Genomic DNA, 18,896 nt, shown 5'->3' with positions numbered 1-18,896 from the left:
GGCAGGGCTGGAGCAGATGAGTGTCGCTGGGGGGTTTCGAAACGGGCAAAGAAACAGTTAAGCTCCTCTGCCAGTGTCGCACTCTGATCCGCAGTTGTCATATTGCAGCCTCTGAAGTTTGTGATGTCATGAATGCCCCGCCACACCTCCCGTGAGTTTTTGCTGGACAGATGGGACTCTATGCACCTCCTGTGGTCCGCCTTTGCTTTTTTAATCCCTCTCTTCAGGTCGGCTCTAGCAACACTGTACAGTGCCCTGTCCCCTGACCTGAAGGCTGCGTCGCGGGCCCTGAGGAGTGTGCGGACCTGGCTGGTCATCCAGGGTTTCTTGTTGGGGTAAACCCGGATGGTTTTTTCCACAGTCACATTCCCGATGCAGAACTTTATGTAGTCCAGCACCGTTCCTGTGGCTGTCTCCAGCTCCTGTTGTTGGAAGAGGTCCCAGTCTGTGTGTTGGAAGCAGTCCTGAAGTTTGGGGAGTGCATAGTCAGGCCAGGTCATAACAGTCTTTGTGATAGGCCTGGCCTGGCGTCTGATGGGGGTGTAGGTAGGAGAGAGCAGGAGGGAAAGATGGTCTGACTGTCCAAGCTGGGGGTGGGGTGTAGCTCTGTACGCGTGCTTTATGTTGGTATACACGTGGTCCAGGGTGTTCTTGCCCCTTGTAGAACACTTCACGTGCTGGTAGAACTTAGGGAGTACAGTCTTCAGATTGGCCTTATTAAAATCCCCTGCTATGATATGAACACCGTCGGGGTGGGCCCGCTGCTGTTCGTTGACGGTGTTCAGCAGAAGAGAGAGCGCTGTGTTTACTTTGGCGTCCGGTGGAATATACACAGCCGTGATGATAACAACAGACAGCTCTCTCGGGAGAAAAAAAGGCCGACATCTAACAGACATGTACTCCACGTCCGGGCAACAGTGCTGTTCAGTGATTGTCCCGTTGTTGCACCAGTTCTCATGCACGTAGATACAGAGCCCCCCTCCTCTGCTCTTACCGGAGTCCTTAGTTCTGTCCCGGCGGAGCAGAGTGCGTCCGGCTAGCTGCATGCTAGCATCGGGTATTTCCGGGTGAAGCCAGGTTTCGGTGATAATCATCCATCAAACATCCATCCATTCACCAATCCACTCAATCATCCAGAGCTTTTCCAATGCTGATGTCAAGCCAAAGGCAGACTACACGGTGAAATTGTCGCGAGTGTCCATTATTGAGTAATTTTGCCTGTTTCCGTCATTGAAGTATTCTAATGTTAAGTGAGTTGCAATAATACATATACTAATACAGTGGTACCTTGATTTCCGTTATTAATCTGTTCCAAATGGTTTAATTGCAAACCTAAACAAATGTTTCCGTAGCAAACAGTGTCCTGTAAATCTAATAATCTGTTCCAGACATCCAAAAATAATAACACAAAGCACATTTTTTTAGAAAACATTTGTTTTTTACGTGCATATACAGTAATTGATGAATGAAATGGATAAATGACCATGAAATACCATTTTAACCTCTATTGAAGTTGGCGGCAATGAGCGAACGCCACCCCTGTATTTTGAAGCTAATTATCTTTTAAGTTCATTGCATTTCCCACGATGTTTATCAAAGTGTTGGCACTCGTGTCACATTCAAAAACACACAGAGAAGGGCATTGTGCTCACACGGCTTTGTTTATGTCAACTGATGTAATTGCAAGCATGCGCGCAAAAGTTTTGCTCTACAAAACTACAAAGCAAAGCCAGTAAGCGCCATATATACCCTTGATTGTTTTGCTTGACTTACCCTAGCCTTGCGGTTCATTTAGTGACTCGATTAGACTATTACTGTACAGTACAGAAATGATTTTGCTCCATGGTCGGTTATTTTGCAATCATACTAAATAAAGTAAAGCAGATCACCAATTACAGTTAAATTGTACAAAAAATGTTTCGCCAAAAACTTGGATGCATGCCAACTGATGTACCACTGTATACTTTCTTAAAAGTCCACTATTATCGTTTAGTAACAATTAAAACTTCTGTCCCTCTAGGTCAACTCATCACTGGCATTCTTCCTCTTCTCCTTTCACGTCCACGAGAAATCCATTCTCTTGGCTTCCTTGTAAGTATAGCAAAAATACAAATTGAATTATCCCCTAAGAAACGCTGTCAATCTTCTACACCAGGGATATTCAACACAATTGTTTTCGGGCCACATTTCCAGAAAGCCAATCGCCGATGGCCGGACTTCTCCCTTCACTATTATTCGTATTTTGTATATTTAATAGAACCGGCATTATCTACTGTTATTAATTTATGAAATTAATTGGTTCTTCAACAGGATTTGAAAATCGAAAAGTTTGTATAGTGAAGCACATTTCTCAATAAGAAACAATGTAAATATGAATAATGGGTTACAGCCTTGACACAATTTCCTATTTTAGTTAAGGTTTGTACACTTCCAACACAATATAAAGTGCTATAAAGTATAGTATACTGTATATCAAACAAACTTAACAAGGAGGTGATGAATCAATTTTTTCTCTATTAACAAGCCAAAACAACAACGTCAAGTTGAGCTGTTTTCTGTATGCGCTCCTCTGCCAACACGTGCGCATACACACAAGTCACTTTGGGGCCTTCACAATTGATCAGAAACCACAAAAATCCTTAAATTTAACAACCATACAGCTACAATAATAAACATTTGAAAATTCTAATCTACTAAAATTACATTAACATCGTTAAAGAAGCGGCTCACAAGAGGAGAGAAAGAAGCAGACAAAGGGGGTATAAGGGGGAGGGGCTGTCTATATGCTCTTGGAAGAGACGTCGCTGAACGAGAAGTAGTCTTCTCTTCCTCCGTAAAATAAGTCCGCTTTGGCAACTTTTTCCAGAAAAGTGGGTTTTCATCACCGTTAAAAACTTCCTGTGGTACGAAGCCAGCTTCCTATCTCTTCAATACCAGCAGCAAGTACAAAATGACTGTCAGCGGGACACAAAATTAATAAATGAAGCGTTCGTACAGCAACACCTCGCTAGTGTTACCATATCTGAGTTACTGTGTAGAAATATGGGGAAATAACTACAAAAGTACACTTCATTCACTAACGGTGTTACAAAAAAGGACAGTTAGAATATTACATAATGTTGGATATAGAGAACATACAAACCCTTTATTTATTGAATCAAAAATACTGAAATTCCATGACATAGTGAATTTGCAAACAGCTAAAATTATACACAAAGCAAACTATAACCTGCTACCCAAGAATATACAACAATTCTTCTCAAAAAAAGAGGAGAAATATAATCTTAGAGAAAAATTTATTTTAAAACATTTGTATGTACGTACAACACTTAAGACCTTCACTATATCAGTATGTGGAATTAAATTATGGAATGGATTAAGCAAAGCAATCAAACAATGTACTAATATGATCCACTTCAAGAAACTCTTCAAACTTAAAGTGTTTACAAAGTACAAAGAACAAGAACCATGACAAACATTTTCAATTTATTTCATCCATCCATTCATTCATTCTCAAAGTAATCTTACTTCTCTCATCATATGAAATATGACTTACTTCACCAATTATTATTGTTAAATTATTACTATTATTTATTTATTTATTTTTATTGTGATTACTTATGGAGTATATTGTGAATAAATTGTGAACAGGAAGTGAACAAAAAGTTTTAGCAACTGTTATGTAAAGAAAAGGGGTAGGATTAAATAAACTCTGCTTCTTCCTACTCCTTTTCGAACATGTTGAAAAGAGAAACTGGAAATTGTGATGTATCATGTTGTATGCTTGCATGTTCGAAATAAACTCAACTCAACTCAACACCTTAGTTACAGAAATCACATTATGAAAACAATTTGTAACTTCCATAAAGGATAGGACTTACAGGTGCGTGTTGAAAAACTCCTCCGTTATGTAAATCACAAGTTTGGACTCCGCAAGGTTAAAATGGTAATGCAAATGATCTGCCAATGTGTTTACAATGGTCCAAGTTCCTCTCTACTCTGTTTTTAAGATTTAGCTGCAAAAATGTTTGTTTCCCAAGATTTTAGCTGAACTTGGGGGCAGATATGGTGTTATTCTCGGTCCGCTAGTTGAATAGCCTTGCTCTGCACATTTGCAAAATGACTTTTTTTTTGCTCTTTGTCATCACATTCAATTCAACATTGTCATAAACTTGAGCTGTGTGTGCTCATGTCAGCCATATTTCATCAGATAACATATGTGTTGTTCATGACTATTATATAAAGGTAGAGGGTAAAGCCATGGGTACATTCAAGAGCAGAGGATCTGTGCTCCTCTATTAATCTAGATTAGAGTAGATTGTTGCTTTATTAACTATTGAGTTATATTTCCCACCTGTCCCCCCTAAATCAATCAGTAATGCATGTCTAGGGATTAGGAAAGAATGGAAGGCAGCAGCTTGGGGCGGTGTTTGCGCAGGATCAATTATTGGGCTGTAACAGGATCGCCAACAAGCAGTGACTGTAATTATGGGATCAGGGACTGGTGGAAAGTGCCCCCCTTGGAGCAGTAGAGTATACAACATCACTTGTCAACACTGATGCAAGCAGCCAGCGATTAACTTCACACAGTAACGCAGGGGCAAAATATTGTTGTTCCTTTTGAAATATGACACTTGCTGTGACATGTTTCGATCACTTATTGTACATACCAATTATGTTACTGATCAAAACTATAATGGTTAATCAAAGAGTGACTCCCATGTGAGGAGACAATAGTAACCGATTTATGTGGATAATGTATCTTGTCATTAGTTTAATATTACCAACACGTGTAGCTGCTGACATTTGATGCTGACCTAACACTACCCCAAATCCTTTACTGTACAGTGTTTGACAGTGTTGATAACCTGCTTATGTTGATCTTTTTTTAGGCCTGTCTGTTTGTTCCTGAATGACCTTCCACTAATGGCCATTTGGTTCCTACAGGCTTCAACATTCAGGTAACTCAAAATGTGGATTTGGAAGTACAGTACTTATATTTCTCATTGATTGTATTTATTTAAAGGGACCTGTGATGATTTTATTCTATATTTAAACTTCCTTATGTTCTGTGATGCAAATTTTGCTCTACAGTCACTTTTATAATCTGTCTGCAATATCTGTTTCTGGAGGAGTTACCCAATTACAAATGAAACCATGCCCCATCCTCTTCAAAAGTATCATATTTTATCTTTTGAAAAAGTACACCGTTTAAATATATATCTTGAAGCTGTCACTGCTATTTGATTTCCAGGCACAGTCGGAAAGAAACTTTATAGAATAGAATAGAAAGTACTTTATTGATCCCTGGGGGAAATTCAGCACCACAGTTCGCTCACAATAGACAGTAATAATAATAAATAATATAATATATATTATATATCCATCCATCCATCCATTTTCTACCGCTTATTCCCTTCAGAGTCGCGGGGGGTGCTGGAGCCTATCTCAGCTACAATCGGGCGGAAGGCGGGGTACACCCTGGACAAGTCGCCACATATAATGTATAAATAATATAAATATATTCTACATATACTCTACGTTTAAGTGCAGTCAAGGAACATATGCATTAAACGTACAGATCCAACTGGTCACAACATTAGGTACACCTGCACCTTTTCCGATCAATTGCCATTACATGTTGTACGTCGGTGTTATTATGCGCATGCCAAAATTAGATAAATTGTCAATGAATTTTACTTGTATAGCGCTTTTGTACCTTCAAGTTACTCAAAGCGCTTTGACATTATTACCACATTCATATACTGATGACGCGGCATCAGGAGCAACATGGGTTTTAAAAGGAAACTGCACTTTTTTTGTAATTGTGTCTATTATTCACAATCATAAGAACACAAATGTTTTTTTAATGCGTTCTAATTCATAAAATACATCAACTATGCGGCAGCTAACAATGCAGCTAATAAAAGTAGTCTATTGCGCCCATAAAGCTCTCTAAAAACATCCAAAAACTGCCAACACTCCATTTACATCTCGTGACCTGAATATTAACCAAGTATTAGAGATATTGGTATTATAAACACTAACACAGACAAACTATTTTTAGCTGTGCAATGATCATCCATCCATCCATCCATCTTCTTCCGCTTATCCGAGGTCGGGTCGCGGGGGCAGCAGCTTAAGCAGGGAAGCCCAGACTTCCCTCTCCCCAGCCACTTCGTCCAGCTCCTCCCGGGGGATCCCGAGGCGTTCCCAGGCCAGCCGGGAGAGATAGTCTTCCCAGCGTGTCCTGGGTCTTCCCCGTGGCCTCCTACCGGTCGGACGTGCCCGAAACACCTTCCTAGGGAGGCGTTCGGGTGGCATCCTGACCAGATGCCCGAACCACCTCATCTGGCTCCTCTCGATGTGGAGGAGCAGCGGCTTTGCTTTGAGCTCCCCCCGAATGACAGAGCTTCTCAACCTATCTCTAAGGGAGAGCCCCGCCACTCGGCGGAGGAAACTCATTTCGGCCGCTTGTACCCGTGATCTTGTCCTTTCGGTCATGACCCAAAGCTCATGACCATAGGTGAGGATGGGAACGTAGATCGACCGGTAAATCGAGAGCTTTGCCTTCCGGCTCAGCTCCTTCTTCACTACAACGGATCGATACAGTGTCCGCATTACTGAAGACGCCGCACCGATCCGCCTGTCGATCTCACGATCCACTCTTCCCCCACTCGTGAACAAGACTCCGAGGTACTTGAACTCCTCCACTTGGGGCAAGATCTCCTCCCCAACCCGGAGATGGCACTCCACCCTTTTCCGGGCGAGAACCATGGACTCGGACTTGGAGGTGCTGATTCCCATCCCAGTCGCTTCACACTCGGCTGCGAACCGATCCAGTGAGAGCTGAAGATCTTGGCCGGAGGAAGCCATCAGGACCACATCATCTGCAAATAGCAGAGACCTAATCCTGCAGCCACCAAACCAGATACCCTCAACGCCCTGACTGCGCCTAGAAATTCTGTCCATAAAGGTTAGAACAGAATCGGTGACAAAGGGCAGCCTTGGCGGAGTCCAACCCTCACTGGAAACGTGTCCGACTTACTGCCGGCAATGCGGACCAAGCTCTGACACTGATTATACAGGGAGCGAAGTGCCACAATAAGACAGTCCGTTACCCCATACTCTCTGAGCACTCCCCACAGGACTTCCCGGGGTACACGGTCGAATGCCTTCTCCAAGTCCACAAAGCACATGTAGACTGGTTGGGCAAACTCCCATGCACCCTCAAGGACCCTGCCGAGAGTATAGAGCTGGTCCACAGTTCCACGACCAGGACGAAAACCACACTGTTCCTCCTGAATCCGAGGTTCGACTATCCGGCGTAGCCTCCTCTCCAGTACACCTGAATAGACTTTACCGGGAAGGCTGAGGAGTGTGATCCCACGATAGTTGGAACACACCCTCCGGTTCCCCTTCTTAAAGAGAGGAACCACCACCCCGGTCTGCCAATCCAGAGGTACCGCCCCCGATGTCCACGCGATGTTGCAGAGTCTTGTCAACCAAGACAGCCCCACAACATCCAGAGCCTTAAGGAACTCCGGGCGGGTCTCATCCACCCCCGGGGCCTTGCCACCGAGGAGCTTTTTAACTACCTCGGCAACCTCAGCCCCAGAAATAGGAGAGCCCACCTCAGATTCCACAGGCCCTGCTTCCTCATAGGAAGACGTGCTGGTAGGATTGAGGAGGTCTTCGAAGTATTCTCTCCACCGATCCACAACATCCGCAGTCGAGGTCAGCAGAGCACCATCCCCACCATACACGGTGTTGACACTGCACTGCTTCCCCTTCCTGAGGCGGCGGATGGTGGTCCAGAATTGCTTCGAAGCCGTCCGAAAGTCGTTTTCCATGGCTTCCCCGAACTCCTCCCATGTCCGAGTTTTTGCCTCTGCGACTGCTGAAGTCGCAGACCGCTTGGCCTGTCGGTACCTGTCCGCTGCCTCAGGAGTCCTATGAGCCAAAAGAACCCGATAGGACTCCTTCTTCAGCTTGACGGCATCCCTCACCGCCGGTGTCCACCAACGGGTTCTAGGATTACCGCCACGACAAGCACCAACTACCTTGCGACCACAGCTCCAATCAGCCGCCTCGACAATAGAGGCGCGGAACATGGTCCATTCGGACTCAATGTCCAGCACCTCCCTCGTGACATGTTCAAAGTCGTTCCGGAGGTGGGAATTGAAACTCTCTCTGACAGGAGACTCTGCCAGACGTTCCCAGCAAACCCTCACAATGCGTTTGGGCCTGCCAGGTCTGTCCGGCATCCTCCCCCACCATCGCAGCCAACTCACCACCAGGTGGTGATCGGTAGAAAGCTCCGCCCCTCTCTTCACCCGAGTGTCCAAAACATGAGGCCGCAAATCCGATGACACAACTACAAAGTCGATCATGGAACTGCGGCCTAGGGTGTCCTGGTGCCAAGTGCACATATGGACACCCTTATGTTTGAACATGGTGTTCGTTATGGACAATCTGTGTCGGGCACAAAAGTCCAATAACAAAACACCGCTCGGGTTCAGATCCGGGCAGCCATTCTTCCCAATCACGCCTCTCCAGGTTTCACTGTCGTTGCCAACATGAGCATTGAAGTCCCCCAGTAGAACGAGGGAATCACCCGGGGGAGCACTCTCAAGTACTCCCTCGAGTGAATCCAAAAAGGGTGGGTACTCTGAACTGCGGTTTGGCGCGTAAGCGCAAACCACAGTCAGGACCCGTTCCCCCACCCGAAGGCGGAGGGAAGCTACCCTCTCGTCCACCGGGTTGAACTCCAACGTACAGGCTCTGAGCCGGGGGGAAACAAGAATTGCCACCCCAGCCCGTCGCCTCTCACTGCCGGCAACGCCAGAGTGGAAGAGAGTCCAGCCCCTCTCGAGAGAACTGGTTCCAGATTCCTTGCTGTGCGTCGAAGTGAGTCCGACTATATCTAGCCGGAACTTCTCCACTTCGCGCACTAGCTCAGGCTCCTGCCCCCCCAGCGAGGTGACGTTCCACGTCCCAAGAGCTAGCTTCTGTAGCCGAGGATCGGACCGCCAAGTGCCCTGCCTTCGGCTGCCGCCCAGCTCACATCGCACCCGACCTCTATGACCCCTGCTATGGGTGGTGAGCCCATTGGAGGGGGGACCCACGTTGCCTCTTCGGGCTGTGCCCGGCCGGGCCCCATGGGGACAGGCCCGGCCACCAGGCACTCGCCATCGTGCCCCACCTCCGGGCCTGGCTCCAGAGGGGGGCCCCGGTGACCCGCGTCCGGGCGAGGGAAATCTGGGTCCTTGTTTTTTATTATTCATGGAGTGCAATGATCACAAAGAGCTAAATAGCTTATGCAGCTACAGTATTAATATACTGTGCTGCTGCTGCTGCATCGCCTCCGAGTTGGTGAACGTTAATTCTATATTCTAAATCATTCCTCTAACTTGTATAGTAGAAGGTTGTTGCCATAAACAGAGAAATTGGTCAACTTTGACATTGAGCTTAGACCCAGTGATGGCGAGAAAGACACGGAAAAACGCTTGTTTGTGGCCACAATTTAAAAAAAATAAAAATCCCACCTTTCGGGAGGATTTTGATTAATTCTTTATCTAAATGGGAATGTATGAACACCCTATCAGTTGAAATCCCAGTGAGAGCAGACATTGTACAGTAAGTGGTTGTTTTATCACGTGCATAATTTGGATTTCTGTTTAGCACTTAGCAATACTGCGACAGTACATGATGCTTAGTGTTTCACTAAAGCTGGATCTGTTTAGCACACAGCTTGTAAAACTTGTAGCTCAAACTCCTTGTAACCAGGCTTAACTATTTAAGGTTCTGGATCATCATTTGTCCCAAACTAGTTGTGGTTGCCTCTCATAAAGTCTGCCATGGTTAGTAGTGTTGCGATGTGTCTGTCAATCAATAAATCAATCAATCAATCAATCAAGGTTTATTTATAAAGCCTTAAAAAAATAATCCACATCTCTGTGACGTCACAACGTAGACAGACTGCTAAACCCTGCGAACAGAGGCATCCAAAACTGTGTGCAAGCATGAAACGTATGATTTGATGCCTTGGTATTGTTTAACACGAGTATCCAATATTGTAACAACACTAGTAAGTCAGAAAAGATTCAATTCATCATAGGTCCCTTTTAATATAATTTATTTAACACCATGTATTTTTTTTTTCATTTAATCTATTATTAAATATGTTATTAAAATAACATAATACCATAATTTAAGTTGGTCAATCCTGCACTGTTTAATAATAATTTAGATGTCCTTATGAAGGTCATTTAAAAAAAAATAATGATGTCTTAAAAATGGCTTGATTCAACCACATTTAATGAGTCCAGGAGAAAAACATCTGAGAAATAATTAAGTGGTGTCATTCAGTTTCAATTCCAGCGTCCAAACATATGTCATGACCTGGTTAATAGTCGGCCCAGTCCACATAAATCTGTCACTTATTCTTTTAGGCTTTGGTTGTGTGTATCAAATGGCAAGTAATAGTATATATAGTAATAGTCTTTAAACTGTCAGTGAGTTGTGGGTTAAGGTGAGGAGTCCGTGTGGAAAGACAAGTAGTGTTTCAGGTGCTACGTCTAACTTTCACCAGCTGTTGTAAAATTCTTCCGGCAGCTCTAATTGTTGTGTGTGTGGTTTAGTATAAGGATACATGGGGATTACCCGACATAGCCAGAATGCCTGCTGTCTAAGTGTGCATTGTATAGGAACAAGAGGTCATTCTCTGGTTTCTCAGTACAGTCTGACATGGGACATAATGTGCATCCTCTTTTCTCAGTTATCTAAAAAAATACATCTTTTGTTTGCATAATTGGCTGAATGAATACTTCGTGCAAAACAGGGAGAGCATACAATGTAACCAGTCTATTTTAATTGATTATACATTTCGAAAATGTTTAGCTCTTGAATGGGGCTTTTTTTGTTTGGATAGAAACATAAATAATGGCTGTTCTGTTGTCAGTGTCGAGGTTTTTGATAGTCGGGGTGTTGTGCTGTTTAGTATGAGTCAACTGTTGTTCTTGTCTAGGCATCGCCGATAAACTAAGATAAGCTTAGTATAAAGTCAGCATTATCTCTCTCAGCAACAAACTGCTGGTGTGGGACGGTCGGACCTCTGGGATAATAGCTCTGCGGTTTACTGTTGCCCTTCACTCCGAAAATGTATTTGTGACCCTAATGACATACAGTGACATATTTGAAAGCTATTATGTGTAGTGTCCATCTAGTGTGAGGTTTCAATGAATTATAGGTAAAGAGCATTGCTTTTTCTGTCTGCCCATGCAGCATGCTGCCTTTGTTTCTGAAGGACGGTCTTTTCGTGCCCTACGTTGTGACCTCGCTGGCCTTCCTCTTCCTTGGCACCTACCTGCTGTCGGCATTGGACCACTGCTCAGAAGAAGAGCTTGGGCTGGAAGGTTACCGCAAGCTTTTATTCTTCCCACCCAACTTGGACCTGGCTTGCATAGTCAGATGGAAGGTCAGTGTCAACGACCTTTGCAATGACACTAATAAAGGTCAAATATAAAGAGTATTGTGACCAAATGTATTATATTTTATCAAATTCAGGATTTAATCTGGATTAATTCACCATCATTATTAATCTGGTTCAGAAATTTTACGCAAATAACTCTTCTCAAAATCTGTCAAAAAAAAATGTGTGAAGTTTCTCCAAGTGTTATTATCACACATTGTAGTAGTGACAGGCTGCAGAATTAAACAAGTCAATATGGAAGACGCTAAACAGCTCTGGCCCTCTTCCCAGGAAATTTGAGTACCAAAAAAGCATGACGGAAGAGGCTACCGATATATTTTATGTTTTGTGTCATCAAATGGTGGCCACGGTACTGTTCTCTCTCGTAGTTACTGCGTTTTTCTTTGTTTCTTGCATTGCAAAGAGAGCACAGTCTACAAAGCCAAATTTATTTTGTTTTAAAAAACATATTTGGCCAATAAAGGTGATTCTGATTCTGATCAAAGCACTTCAATCGTAAAATACCATATTAGAATCTATCTGTGTTGGCCTTGTGTTGAGGTGGTGACTTATCCAGAGTGTAGCCTGCATTCCGCCCGAGTGCAGCTAGGATAGGCTCCAGCCCCCAACATAAAAGTCCACATCAATGTGGATACATGTTTGTTTAGAAAAACAGTTTTTTGTTAACATGAACATGATGTTAAAGGTGTTAAATAAACACGTTTAAAGCATATGCATATGCCTGAGCCGATAATACATTTTGCTGTTCTGACATATTATTGCTGATAAACAGCATTATTTTGAGGCCAAATTAAGCAACAATGTAATAATAATGTATATAATAATTCCTAATAAGTATTCCTTTAAAATACAATTTTTTTTTTGATTTGTCATTAGTTTTTGTTACCACTGTAATTGGAAGGTCAAGAACTTTGAATAAACCTAAATATAACTGAATCCCTGTTAGCGAAAATTGCACTTCCATTAATATTAAACATCTTGAAGTTTATTTTTTTAACCAGTTGGAAAAACTGGTTTGGGTGATGTTTTTTTGCCATCACTTTCCAACAACTTTGGCATACAGTACTAGCTCATTTGTCCGTGTTGGGCCCATCTTGCTCACTGGTGTGTAGCCGAAATATTCCCACACTAGACATTTGGCTTTGCAATAATTTTATTCCTGTTAATTTTTGTTACTTTGTGGTGCCTATACGAGGTAGCGACGAGCATGCGTGTAAGCCAGAGGTCCCGCCTCCGCCCACAGAGACAAAGATTGTGGATGACTGACAAGAGGATTCACTCAGTTCATTTAATTCCACTATTGAATAAATACACTCAGATGGAAAGAGTGAATCACAGAGTGAACCCTTTTGCACGCTGTTTGAAAGCAAAAGACAAAGAAAACAAACACACACAGACATGTAATTTATCGATGACAGCAAAAATGATCAAGTTCATTTTAATTTATCGTTCGATCAATTGGCGACTTGTCCAGGGTGTACCCCGCCTTCTGCCCGATTGTAGCTGAGATAGGCTCCAGCGCCCCCCGCGACTCCAAAGGGAATAAGCGGTAGAAAATGGATGGATGGATGGGTTCGATCAATTGATTTATTGACTATCGGCCCAGGCCAATGTATACATTCCCTCTTTCTTGATTAAAAGGGAACTATATTTAATTTTGATTATTTGAAATTAATCCACAGCAACCCTGTGATTAATCTGATTAAAATGTCTACAGTAGTTTATCAATATTAATAGTTTCGTAAATATTTGGAGGCGAAAAAATATCTTTACCTCCAATTGATTTGGCGTCCACCCTGTTTCATTGTAACAAAATTAATGGTGCAGTACCGTAACACACATGCACATCCTACTTCTTTTTACGTTTGTTGTGCCATTAACAAAGAGCTTATTAAGTAATGGACTCACTGGATCTAAACACAGTAAATGTAATAATTTACGATAATATTTTTTTTAATACTCTAACTGATGTATGATATGATTGATAACCAATAATATGTATAAGGTATGATAATCGTCTACAAATATTTTATTTTGTTTGCGTTCGATTATGTTCAAATTCTACCTAGATTACTTTGCCATGGTATAATTTGGAATGTAAATTCCTTGATCTGGGTTGCGTTTTTACTATATGAAAGGTAAGCAGACTGTGATGGCTGCATCAATGAAGTATTAAGAGTGATATCATACCACAGTGACGCAATATAGCACACTAATAATAATAATGTGAGAGAGTATACTGTATCACAAGAACAAGGCCGCAGCCTTAAGCAGAGTTTGGGGGAGTATAGTGCCTTGCTTAGGAGTGCCTCAACATTGCTGAGGAAGTAGAGTAGCATCTGTCCAACATTATTTGTACACACTGGATCATACGCTCTGGTCTCAAAGCCAAGTCCTTGCAAATCGAAACACTTCCTCCCATGAACAATAAACACTTTGAATTATTTCTCCATTGTGACATATTTAAAATGTCATGTTTTTTAAAATACCATTCCCAGTGAAACATTCCATTTTCTTTATGAACTAATCATTGGACTGCAGTGTATCTAACGACACCCCCTAACCTATTTTACTATCTTACATCCCGCATAAGATCATGCAAAGGTTTGTGCAACTTCGAAATGTAATGGTTGGAAAATTTAATGTCATAGTTATCTACTTATCACAGTAGTATTGAATGTGCTTGGAAAGTACTTAAACACACACACTGAAATATTTTAACTATATATTGTTTGAAAAATAAAATAAATAGACACACTATATACTTTCTTGAAAGAAAAAAAAAACATAAAACATTGTTCTGGTTTCTAAGAGTCATGTTATTTCCCTCCATTTTAGAGTGATTTGTTTAATAATAAAGGAAAAACTATGTTTACACGTCCGGTTCATGTGGCATCACGCAGGTTCACTTCCCGTTGTAGACACTTTCGTGTCATATTCCTTCGTGTAGGTATCGATCACTCTGTCCGAAGAGAGCGTTGTAGGCTCAATGATTATAAGCTTAGTTCAACAGACTGCAATGTTTTTATACAAGTTTAGATTGGGGTATGTTGTTTCTTAATGAGGAAATATGTTACTGTCTCCTGTGTCCATGTTAGTATGTCAACTAGCTATCCAGCCATTAGTGGGCTAGCTTGCTTCTCCAGTAAATAAGCAAAAAGCCCGGTCCTACCAAGGTTTACTTATAATATAATTCATTGTTATATCCTTCGAGCAATTTTAGAGGTATTTTGTTTTTACTAAAGTTTAGGGGACATTCTACCTGAAGTTCCTTGTTAAAACACATTTTAGAAATTATCTTGTTGCTTGTATTTCAGAAAATGTATATATTGCACTGCAAGTCCTGAGAAAGTGCCCCAATTATCTAAGTTAAGTAACCAATTTATTAGAAATCGTTTTAACTACAAACACAGTTTGTTTAAGTTAATAATTCCTTTCAGCCATTTCACCAAATTGGTGTCATTTGTTTTTTAACCCTTTTAGTAATCAATCAATCAACCAATCAATGTTTATTTATATAGCCCTAAATCACAAGTGTCTCAAAGGGCTGCACAAGCCACAACGACATCCTCGGTACAAAGCCCACATAAGGGCAAGGAAAAACTCACCCCAGTGGGACGTCGATGTGAATGACTATGAGAAACCTTGGAGAGGACCGTATATGTGGGTAACCCCCCACCCTCTAGGGGAGACCGAATGCAATGGATGTCGAGTGGGTCTAACATAATATTGTGAGAGTCCAGTCCATAGTGGATCCAACATAGTAGTGAAAGTCCAGTCCATAGTGGGGTCAGCAGGAAACCATCCCGAGCGGAGACAGGTCAGCAGCGCAGAGATGTTCCCAACCGATGCACAGGCGAGCGGTCCACCCCGGGTCCCGACTCTGGACAGCCAGCACTTCATCCATGGCCACCGGATTTTGTAACTCCCCCTCCACAAGGGAGAGGGGGGAGCAGAGAAGAAAAGAAAAGAAACGGCAGATCAACTGGTCTAAAAAAGGGGGTCTATTTAAAGGCTAGAGTATACAAATGAGTTTTAAGATGGGACTTAAATGCTTCTACTGAGGTAGCATCTCTAACTGTTACCGGGAGGGCATTCCATAGTACTGGAGCCCAAATAGAAAACGCTCTGTAGCCCGCAGACTTTTTTTGGGCTCTGGGAATCACTAATAAGCCGGAGTTCTTTGAACGCAGATTTCTTGCTGGGACATATGGTACAATGCAATCGACAAGATAGGATGGAGCTAGACCGTGTAGTATTTTATACGTAAGTAGTAAAACCTTAAAGTCACATCTTAAGTGCACAGGAAGCCAGTGCAGGTGAGCCAGTATAGGCGTAATATGATCAAACTTTCTTCTTGTTGTCAAAAGTCTAGCAGCCGCATTTTGTACCAACTGTAGTCTTTTAATGCTAGACATAGGGAGACCCTAAAATAATACGTTACAGTAATCGAGACGAGACGTAACGATTAACGTACCGGTAATCCTAAAGTATGTCATTTTTCAACTCTAAATTTGATATTAAATTACATAATAATGTACTTAAAATGTGTATCGGCCCACCTAAGGCAACCTAATTTTATTTTTGTGTCGGGTTCCGTAAACCGAAGATGACTCATGAACAGGACTGAAACTAACAGGAGTGAGTTTTTGGCATAAACATAGCAAATATATTGACTATACCCATGTAACATTTAAGCAATAGTATGTTGACACTAAGCACATTACAGTGATTCAACTTTTTTTTTCCTTCAAATAACAATGAAAAAATATGCACGTAACAGAAATGAGAGAAAAATGTGTCAACATATCATTGAATATACAGAATAATGAGTACCGGTAAACTTAATTTAACCTAATTTTGACCTTCTCATGGCCTACAGCAGATCTGAATTGATCCAATTTCTTGTGGACCATGTGACTTGTAGAATATTCTAAACTTTTCAGAGTGGGTAATGTGTTAGGGTGACAGTACACAACTAAAGTGTTAATTGTAACTAAATTGTTGTTGTTGTTTTAAGGATAATAAACTTAAAGTATAGTTAGAATGAAAAATAAAAGTATAACATTTCTTTACATACAAAACCCCCGATTGGGTGGAATGGCCCTTATGTTTGCTATTACAACACCAAAGCTGATGCGTTTGTAAATTGCATCTGTGTATATATAAAGAAAGATCATGTGCTACTCTAAGCTGTGCTGTTTGGAGAATGAAAGCTGCTGCCAACCTAAGAATTATTTATCGCTTATTTAAGTTTCCACAGTGTCTGAAGAGGCTGCGGTGCCAGGCTTGTAGCAGAAGGGGCATTGGTAGGGTGTCAGAGATTAAGAGAAGGTGTCTTTTTATAGCGTGTGTCATTAACACACGTTTGCCTAGATATATTTATTTACACAAGCAGCATAAATAGCGAGCGCCACTGATGGTGATAGGGTTTCATGGGTTTGGGTGGGTCTGCGGGCACAAGGTGTTTCCTCTGTCGTACTCGCTGATTTATCTCCGGGTCATAAAGCTTAAATAGACGTAGAAATGATCTCACTCTCACCATCAGCTGTTTGCATCACTGGTGGTAAATTAAATTATAGCTTGGTTTGATAGATTATAGTCACATTACAACTGTTAGTTTCTAGCCTGCTGTGCCAGGGCCTTTTTTCACACTGGCAGTGGTCTCTTCTTGGGTACATGTCATAAAACTGTAGTGATTAAATGTCATTAACCTTCTAATGATGGAGTTCCCCAGACATTTTTCAAGAGCCAAAACAGATTCCCTGTCAGGGTCCTAATTCTTTACAAAAGATGTGTACTTTCATGCTCAAGTTAAAGGCCCCCTTCTAACGCTGCTGGCGTCACCTACAGAAGACTGGAGGCAATTTAAAGGCCTACTGAAACCCACTACTACCGACCACGCAGTCTGATAGTTTATATATCAATGATGAAATCTTAACATTGCAACACATGCCAATACGGCCGGGTTAGCTTACTAAAGTGCAATTTTGAATTTTGCGCGAAATATCCCCTGCTGAAAGCGTCTCAGTATGATGACGCCTGCACGTGACGTCACGGATTGTAGAGGACATTTTGGGACAGCATGGTGGCCAGCTATTAAGTCGTCTGTTTTCATCGCAAAATTCCACAGTATTCTGGACATCTGTGTTGGTGAATCTTTTGCAATTTGTTCAATGAACAATAGAGACAGCAAAGAAGAAAGCTCTAGGTGGGAAGCGGTGTATTGCGGCAGGTGTTGTGCCAGATAACGCACCCCCGCCGTAGAATGCACCCCCTGACTGTTGTGCCGGATAACACAGCCGGTGTTTCATTGTTTACATTCCCGGAAGATGACAGTCAAGCTTTACCATTGGCCTGTGGAGAACTGGGACAACAGAGACTCTTACCAGGAGGACTTTGAGTTGGATGCGCAGACGTGGTACCGTGAGTACGCATGCAGCTGCGGCTTCCAAACATTTGATCGATTGCCCGTACGTGCGTGCCGCTATGTGCATGTCACGTACGTAACTTTGGGGACTTTGGGGAAATATATGTGCTGTATGAACTTTGGGGAGGTGAACGGTACTTTGGGCTGTGGGATTGAGTGTGTTGTGCAGGTGTATGAGTTGTATTGGCGGGTTATATGGACGGGAGGGGGGAGGTGTTTGTTATGCGGGATTAATTTGTGGCATATTAAATATAAGCCTGGTTGTGTTGTGGCTAATAGAGTATATATATGTCTTGTGTTTATTTACTGTTTTAGTCATTCCCAGCTGAATATCAGGTCCCACCCGCCTCTCACAGCATCTTCCCTATCTGAATCGCTCCCACTGCCCTCTAGTCCTTCACTCTCACTTTCCTCATCCACAAATCATTCATCCTCGCTCAAATTAATGGGGAAATCGTCACTTTTTTCGGTCCGAATCGCTCTCGCTGCTGGTGGCCATGATTGTAAACAATGTGCAGATGTGAGGAGCTCCACAACCTGTGACGTCACGCGCATATCGTCTGCTACTTCGGGGTAGAGGCAAGGCTTTTTTATCAGCGACCAAAAGTTGCAAACTTTATCGTCGATGTTCTCTACTAAATCCTTTCAGCAAAAATATGGCAATATCGCGAAATGATCAAGTATGACACATAGAATGGACCTGCTATCCCCGTTTAAATAAGAAAATCGCAATTCAGTAGGCATTTAATGTTGTGTATTTTGGGTTTTGGTAACATCTTCATCCCGAATCATGTTATTTTTGCACAAATTTTGAAGGAATTAATAAATATGCTTTCCTAAACCACTGTTGGAGGTTGTAGCAATACTACTAAAGAAGGGGTCAGTCTACATACATTTTCAAATGATGGGAATATGAGGAAAGTATAGACCTCTCCAGTCAAATTAAGTTGCGCAAAATGGGACGAACCAAGC

At 42.2% G+C, this 18,896-nt stretch overlaps 1 protein-coding gene across 5 annotated transcripts in view; it reads left to right on the top strand.

The window, feature by feature from the left end:
• The window catches only part of alg6 (ALG6 alpha-1,3-glucosyltransferase), a 494,479-nt gene that overhangs the window by 405,209 nt on the left and 70,374 nt on the right, over nt 1-18,896 (top strand). For all 5 annotated transcript variants that reach the window (XM_072914667.1, XM_072914666.1, XM_072914665.1 and 2 more), the window contains 3 exons: nt 2,021-2,091; nt 4,893-4,961; nt 11,287-11,479. In XM_072914667.1, coding sequence (XP_072770768.1) covers nt 2,021-2,091; nt 4,893-4,961; nt 11,287-11,479 — 333 coding nt within the window. The remainder of the gene's footprint in view (nt 1-2,020; nt 2,092-4,892; nt 4,962-11,286; nt 11,480-18,896) is intronic.

The sequence above is a fragment of the Nerophis lumbriciformis genome, linkage group LG14 (genome assembly GCF_033978685.3).
Source record: "Nerophis lumbriciformis linkage group LG14, RoL_Nlum_v2.1, whole genome shotgun sequence".
NCBI lineage: Eukaryota > Metazoa > Chordata > Actinopteri > Syngnathiformes > Syngnathidae > Nerophis > Nerophis lumbriciformis.
The sequence above is the reverse complement of the archived record's forward strand: the minus strand, read 5'-3'. Positions and strand labels throughout refer to the sequence as shown.